Source organism: Scomber japonicus, chromosome 5 (genome assembly GCF_027409825.1).
Source record: "Scomber japonicus isolate fScoJap1 chromosome 5, fScoJap1.pri, whole genome shotgun sequence".
Taxonomy (NCBI): domain Eukaryota; kingdom Metazoa; phylum Chordata; class Actinopteri; order Scombriformes; family Scombridae; genus Scomber; species Scomber japonicus.
The window spans coordinates 6,789,724-6,798,026 of NC_070582.1; the positions used below are offsets into that span (position 1 = coordinate 6,789,724).

Here is an 8,303-nt window from a genome sequence, read left to right on the forward strand (position 1 = left end):
TTTTGATGATATAATGTATAATGTAGCATATTTATAAGATTTCTTTATATTTGTACAGTTTGGACATATTGTGATTCTATATATATATATATTTAGAAATAAAGCAGTTTTCATAGAGTTTTATATACTGTGTCATTTATTCTTCACATTGTGATGGAGCAGCTGTAACATGCAGTATTTACAATTTAATTACAGAACATTTAAGCAACTTTTAAAGTGCTAAAATTGTCTAATTGGTCAGTCTTTTTTTTTTTTTTTAAACAACAATCGAACTGTCTTCAACCTTTAAGACACTTCCTGTTCCTGTTCCTGTGTTTGGTGCAGAAGACTTACCTCAGGTCACAGGTTTGATCTCCTCACTGTAAATCACTGATTAAGACTTTAAAGTGAAACACTATACATCTCTCTGTAGATCTGTGTCAGCGTATTTCACTGGTTTCCACAGACTGATGCAGTGCTTTTAAAACAGAAGACTTAAAATGGAATTACTGGCGGAAATATGAAGCAGCTACTGGCTCATCGCAGCAGAGGTTAGGTGGGTTTTTTTTTTTTCTCTTTATCTCCTCAGGCTGGATTTACAGGTCATACTGGATATCCTGAAGCTGATTGAAACAGTGTCCGTTTAGTCTGGAGAAGGATGTGAACAAGTCCTTGCTGCTGTTATACTCGTCGACCATCCCGTCCACGTGAACCACCACCGGCTTCTTGCCCAAGCTGGTTTCCCCATCGGGCCACCTGAGCCCCAAGTGGTGACGATGAACCTGCACAACACAGAACATCAGCCACAGAATGATAAATGAACATATACTGAACATTAGGGCTATCATTACAAAAATTACAATACCAATTAAGTCAATACCTTAAGCCTAACATACTATTCAGGTTCAAATTTGACTTGTTTTTTACATTTGAGAGCAGTAAAAACAACCTATTACACATTTCTTTTACCCAGACTTTTCCTAATATGACCTAAAATATATGAAAATGGAAATAAAATGCATCATTTTTAAAAAAAATTGTAGCTGATACACATTTTTCTGTATGCAAATGTACAAATTTGACCTTTATTTATTTTTAAAAAAATGAAAAAAGCATCATCATATTCTATAAAATGTTCTCCTGGACCATAAAATAGTGATTCCCCCCCCCCCTATGAGATTAATTAAACATTTATTAATGACTGACTGTGAATTTATGAATGTGAGTCAGAATATGAACAGTATGTAAAGGGTTAATAGGTATCAAGTACTGAATATTAGTCTAATGTTTTCAAAGTGAGAAAACTGCAGCTTCATCTGTCTGTTGACTGTATTTGAGTTTTCTTTCAATGAGATAACAAGAATTTCTCTCCTTAATTGTTATAAATGACATCATTTAAATATAATCAGTAAAGGAAAAACTAGGCCTGTCACAATAATTATCGACTTCTGGTACAATAACATAATTATTGCCATCATCATGTCTATGTATGGACATGATCTTGACCCCCCCCCCATTATTATACTATTACATTATCATTATATCAGTGGTATAAAATGATCTTCAAATGACAATATTATCGGTTATTTCTGACACAATATATCGTCCACCTAAAGTCGTCATGGTGACAGGTTTAACTTTATCTACAGTCATCTTACCTTAATGAGCGTGCCGTCATTGCAGTGCCAGACGATGCCCTCGACCCGGCCTTCAGGACTGTCCTGGAACCAGGAGCACAGCTGCTGGAAGTCTACAGGCGGAGGGTTTCTGATCCGAACGCTCCCGTGTGACACCAGGCAGTGAACCGGCTGCTTCTTACACCCCAAACCTGTGTTAGTAGAATGAGACTTTGTTTTAAGACTCAGAGATGAGATCATGATATATTTGTTTCAGTATATTCAGTATTTAGTTTCATGTTTCTCCAAAAATGTTTTCATTTTATTAAAGGACTAGTTCACTTTTTTTTCAAGTGTTTCTTTTTGAAACATAGGTGCCTAAATGAATATTGACTTTTTTTTTTTTCTTGCTGTAATGATTCCTCCTGTTCATACTGACCATTAAAAGATTCCTTCATAATGCACTGACAATGTAAAGTGATGGAGGACAAACTCCACAGTCCTCCTCCTGTGCAAATATGTATTTAGAAGTTTAATTAGAGCTAATATGAAGCTTCAGCCGTCCAAATTAGTCAAATCAAGTCAGTATATCAACTTTAGTCTTTTTGTTACTATATTTGCACATTGTCTATATTCTAAGGACTTTTCTTACTGAAAAGAATAAAGTTGTGTTCACACTGCATGCCTTAGTGCTCAATTCAGTGATGTTTTAAAATTGTCTTCTACTTTATTTCATGTTATTTTATTATATTATCATTCTGTAAGTTCTATCTTCTTATTGATTTCTTACCTAAAACCTAGTTTTAATCTAGTTTTCATTCAACTTCATCTCTTATTTCTCTTATTTATTTACTTTCTTTAATGTATTTTAACCTAGTTTTTTTAACTGTAACTTTTATTAAACTTTTTTTCTTATTCTCTCTTATTTTCCTTTATGTATTTATTTAGTTATTAATTTATTATTTTCATTTTAAACATGTTTATCACTCCTATTTTCTCTTGTAATATGTTTTTCTTCATTTATATTACTTTTCTTTAAATTGTTCTTGATCTACACTTGTTCTGCCTTTTTATCATCTGTGAAGCACTTTGAACACCATGAACCTGTATGAAAGGTGCTATGTTAATTAAGTTTGATTAATTGATTGATTGATTGATTGATATGATTGACTGATACATCAGCTCATGTATAGTTTATGCTACACAACTTCAAAGAGAGAGAAAATGAACTGGCTACTGTTTAAAAACGTCTTTTTTTGTCATTAGTAAGGACTTGGTTATCAAAACCTTTCTTCTTTTTTTTAAAAATATATATAATTTAAATCCTGTTTTTGCATTGCTCCAACTTAGATAATCTTTAACCCACAAGGACGATAAGTTTATATGCTGCTTACACTTAACCCTCCTGTTGTCCTCAGGTCAAGGAAGGACAGAAGGAAGGAAGGAAAGGAGTAGGTAGGTGGGTAGGTAGGAAAGAAGGAAGGAAGGAAGGAAGGGAGTAGGAAGGAAGGAAGGAGTAAGGAGAGAGGGAGGAAAGAAGAAAGGAGTAAGGAGAGAGGGAGGAAAGGAGTAAGGAAGGAAGGATGGAAGGAAGAGGGAGCAAAGAAAGAGGGAAGAAGGAAGGAAAGAAGGAACAGTCAAAAGAGACGGGGTCAATTTGATCCGGGAGGACGACAGGAGGGTTAAACTGCAGCCTTGTTAAACAGACTCTGAATTATTTAAAGGGTAATTAAATTCACAGGAGGAGAAATAAAACTGAAGTATTACAGCCTTAGATTTCTACACTGGTGGTTTTCTGGATCCAGCGTTCACTTAAAAACAGCGTTAAGTGTTTTTGACACTGACGAGAAACAGCTTGAAGTTTTAACAACCATTAGTTTAAATCTTTCCCTCCCTACATACCAACGCTAATGGCCTCTGACAGAAAGACGCTGTATCACATTACCGTACGGGTTTCCGTTAACGTTGGTCCCAATGAGCTCCAGCGTTTGTTCCAGGAGGTCGGCCAATGGGAGCGCCGTGATTTCTAGCGTGCCTTCGTCGTCAGGGCTGGGCCTGAGAACGAGAGCCGACCCGACTTCATTATCCACCACGGAGGAGTGCCAGCAGTACTGCTTGTTGTCCTTTTCCACTGGAACCCAACCTGAACGTTGACGAGAAGGGTTAAATCACAACTTCCTGCCGGTGGCGACGTTCAAACTGACAGAAAAACATCAAAACTCAAGGTGCTTTTATTTGTAGTCACATTCATATTTGAATCTTTGAGAGCACATTTGAGTTATTTATACCAAATGTCATATCAGTCTTTAAGCAGTCTTTTTGTTTTTGTAGTTTTATTCTCTAAAATATTGAGCTCACTTCAAAATAAAAGCATGGATAGTTAATGGATGATATTGTAGTTGTCATTCTGAGAACACTATATTTATATAGCAGCACCTTTTTTAACCCTCCTGTTGTCCTCGAGTCAAGGAAGGAAGGGAGGAAGGAAGAAGGAAGGAAAGGAGGGAGGAAGAAAGGAAGAAGGAAGGAAAGGAGGGAGGAAGAAGGAAGGAAAGGAGGGAGGAAGGAAGGAAGGAAGGAAGGAAAGAAGGAGGGAGAAAGGAAAAGAGGATGAGAGGAAGGAAGGAAAGAAGGAAGGGAGGAAGAAGGGGGAGGAAAGAAAGAGATAAGGAAGGAAGGAGGACAGAAAAACATCGAAACTCAAAGAGCTTTTATTTGTAGTCACATTCATATTTGAATCTTTGAGAGCACATTTGAGTTATTTCTACCAGATTTCATATCAGTCTTTAAGCCCTTTCTTAAAACACACTTATCCGAGAGCCTTTCCTAATTTTATTTGACTTTTAATTTCAATGCCACAAGCAACAAATTCTCACATCAGTCTTAACCAAGCTTTTTTGTTTTTGTAGTTTTATTCTCTAAAATATTGAGCTCACTTCAAAATAAAAGCGTGGATAGTTAATAATATTAATAAACCAGAAAATGTGAACTTTAAAGCACCTGGAATGTGTCCGTGTTCGTCAGGCACTGGTTGACCGTTGTGATGTTTGACTCTGTGTGCAGGGATCCACGTTTCTGGCACCGTCTTAAAATCTTCCTCTACGCTCCACGTGAAACCTGAAAGAAGGAAAACAGAAACAATTATTACTGGTCCAACTTTCCTCTACATATAAAACTACACAACTGACATCTGGTGAACAAAGAAAAGTGCGAAAAAGGAATGAGGGAGGGAAGGAGAAAAGAAAAGATGAAGGGATGAAGGAAGGATGGAAGGGTTAGGGTTAGAGGAAAAGAGGAAGGGAGGAAAGAGAGAGGGAGGAAAAGAAAGAGAGAATGATGGAAGGGAGGAAGAAGAAAGGAAAGGAGGAAGGAAGGATGGAAGGGAAGAAGAAGGAAGGAAAGGAGGAAGGAAGGAAGGAGGTAGGAAGGAACGAAAGGAGGGTGGAAGGAAGGGAGGAAAGGAAAGAAGGAAGGTAGGAGGGAAGGAAAAAAGGAATGAGGGAGGGAAGGAGAAAGGAAAAGAAGACAGGAAGGAAGGAAAGAAGGACAGAGGAAAGAAGGAAAGGAGGAAGGGAGGAAGAAGAAGGAAAAGAGGAGGAAAGACAGGAAGGGAGGAAAGGACAGAAGGAAGGAGGAAGGAAAGAAAGAGAGAAGGAGGGAGGAACGACAGAAGGAAGGAAAGAAGGAACAGTCAAACAGACAGGGAGGATGACAGGAAGGTTAAATGAGGCGAATAATCAAACTTGTATTTTTCTGAATGAAGCTTACAGACCTTTGCAGCTCCTGTGAGAATGCTGATACTTCTTGAACCTCTTCTCCGCCTGTTTGTTGGGTTTCCTGTCGAGTCGAGCCCAGAGGTACGGCTGCCCTGCAGAGAGAGATAAACACTTCTTATCACTTCATCCCTCCGTACTCAAAGAAAAGAAAACTTACACAAGCCACCGTCAGTGTTCATGTATCAATGCCACAAGCAACAAATTCCTTCCTTCTTCCTTCCTCATTTCCTTCCTTCCCTCCTTCCTCCCTCCTTTCCTTCCTTCTTCCTTCTTTCCTCTGTCCTTCTTTCCTTCTTTCCTTCCTTCCATTTTCCTTTCTCCCTCCCTCCTTCCTTCTTTCCTTCCTATGTTCCTTCCTTCCTCCTTTCCTTCCTTCTTCCCTTCTTCCTTCCTCTTTTCCTTCCTTCTTCCTTCCTTCTTCCTTTGTTCCTTCCCTCCTTCCTTCCGCCTTTCCTTCCTTCTTCCTTCCTCCTTTCCTTCCTCCTTCCCACAAGCAACAAATTCTCACATCTGTCTTAACGAAGCTTTCTTGTTCTTGTAGTTTTATTCTCTAAAATATTGAGCTCACTTCAAAATAAAAGCGTGGATAGTTAATGGATGGTATTGTAGTTGTCATCCTGAGAACACTTTATTTATATAGCACTTTTTTAGGTTACAAAGTTACAAAGAAATATATTTAAAAATAATAATAAATATATAATAATATAATAATAAATCTACTCACCTTTATAAACGGTAACATAGCAGCAGGTGCCATCCAGCTTCTCTGTGGCCAGTGCACAGTCGATATTAGCCTCCACAGCTACTGGGTTCACCGTTTCCGTGGCAACAACCTGAAATTGCTGAAGGGGGTACAGGAGGTATTTAACCATAAGCAGTCAATTTAACAGAGAGACAATGAAAAGCTTTAAACGTGATATTCTGACACTTGTGGTTGTTGCTTTAAGACAGACTTGAAACTTTGTAACTTGGACATGCTCATATTGTTCATTTAGATAAATTAATTTCATAGTGTGAGTGTTCGGGAGTAACTAGATACATGTAACGGCATTACATCATTTAATTACAAAATAAAAGTGTCATTAAATTAAAGTCACTGATGAAAATGTTGATGATGGAGGTTACAGACCTTTAAGATTTTGCTCAGGAGGGTTTTTTCCTCTTTTCTTAACATGTTACTGAATACATATATTGCTATTTTTAATTATTTGAAATCAATATTTGTTTATATTTTGTAAATAAATCATGATGTGGATCTTATTGGGAGCACACATGAGCTTAAATTGTGGCATAGTACCAATTAATCCCACTTTTTTAAAATCAAATATCTTTATTTTATATTCAAAAATCTACATGAACTAATGAATACATTTTCAAATGAGAGATAAATGTTGCTTTATAAGAAATGATCTCCCTTATAAATCATGTCAGTATCCATTAAAACAGTAAGTAATTGAAATAGCTGCATGATTTATTACATTTTAAATAGAGTAACTAGTCATCTGTAACCTATTATATTTCTAAATCTTGCACATCATCACACAGCAAATACAACATTAGCAGGAGTTAGAGGTTTTGGAGGAGAGCATGATCCTGTGTGCTGCATTTAGATGAATTAACAGCATATTAATGTCATGTTTCCAAATGCTCACAGCAGCTGATTCATAATAATGTCCATACATCAATGGCTCCTGCTCACCTGACAGTCGCGTTTTCTGGACTGTTCCTCTTTCACTTCCGTCAGAAACACACATGGTATCTTCTGCTGCACGGAGCTCAGACGTCTCATGTTTAAATATAATATATGTGTCGATATCCACCTTTAAAAAAACCGTCTCTTATATGTAGCTTTCTCTTTCACGTTGCTTTACGCTCATATGGTTGTTTTCACTACCGGTCATGTGATGTGACGTAGGCGTGGTCACGTGGTAACCCTAGATATGCGAAAGCGCTTTTTAAAATCCAAATTATAATCTTTTACCCAAAAAATCCTAACCTAGTGTTTTATACATAGACCTAATTATATTTTAACCACAGTGTTGTCATATCATTATTTTTTTGTATTATTTTTTACATAGAGAAAAACGAGTTTCGCAGATCTAGGGTTACCCTTTTAGACAGGACCATGTGACGTGATGCAGGTCTTGTTCTTCTCCTTTAATGTCGGAGGATAAATAAAGTGGTTCATTAGTGACACCATGTGGAGGGAGATGCACATTAAGTTGGGCTGCAAACATAAATCAACCAAGAATCGTAAAATACACTCACTGTCCTCTACTTTTATGAAGTTTATACATTTTAATTTTTTTTTGTTAATATTGTCAAAAAGGTGATAAATCTACTTTATGTTTACTATTGAGGTCGTAATGGGCGATGGAGGTGCACTGGAAAAGTTTGGGAAAGTTACTTTGAAAATATAATTATAATTGCATTTTAGGGTCGTTTTTATTTATTCTTTTAATTTTATTGTTGTATACATTTGTTTTTTGTTTTTATATCACTATTTTTTGAGTCCTGTAGCAATGAATTTTCCCCACTGTGGGATCAATACATGTATCCTTGTCCTTAATAAGTAATGCAACTATTTCAATTACTTACTTTTCTAATTTTCTAACCAATGTTTTCAGCTGTTAGGGTAAGTGTTCCCATTAAGCACCAAAATCTAAAAGTTCAGCTGTTTTTAATGGATACTGACATGATTTATGAGGGAGGTCATTTCTTATGAAGCAACATTTATCTCTCATTTGAAAATGTATTCATTAGTTCATGTAGATTTTTTGTAATATAAAATAAAGATATTTGATGAATGAAGTGAGCTTAATTGCAGCATCCCTAGTTCAACTCTCTGTCTCTCTCTCTCTCTTTCCTGTTGGCCTCTTTGCCATCTAGTTTCAAATAAAGGCAAAAAAAAGCAAAATTAAATAAATCAAAA

The 8,303-nt window shown here is 36.6% G+C and overlaps 1 protein-coding gene across 1 annotated transcript; it reads right to left on the reverse strand.

The window, feature by feature from the left end:
• Positions 1 to 104: 104 nt before the first annotated feature.
• On the reverse strand, positions 105 to 7,224 carry c5h12orf29 (chromosome 5 C12orf29 homolog). Its single transcript, XM_053319265.1, has 7 exons — positions 7,071 to 7,224; positions 6,096 to 6,213; positions 5,368 to 5,463; positions 4,596 to 4,712; positions 3,541 to 3,738; positions 1,638 to 1,807; positions 105 to 761 (listed from the first exon to the last, which is right to left on the reverse strand). The coding sequence occupies exons 1-7, from the start codon at positions 7,158 to 7,160 to the stop codon at positions 576 to 578; spliced, it is 975 nt and encodes a 324-aa protein (XP_053175240.1). The 5' UTR covers positions 7,161 to 7,224; the 3' UTR covers positions 105 to 575.
• Between the last annotated feature and the right edge of the window lie 1,079 nt (positions 7,225 to 8,303).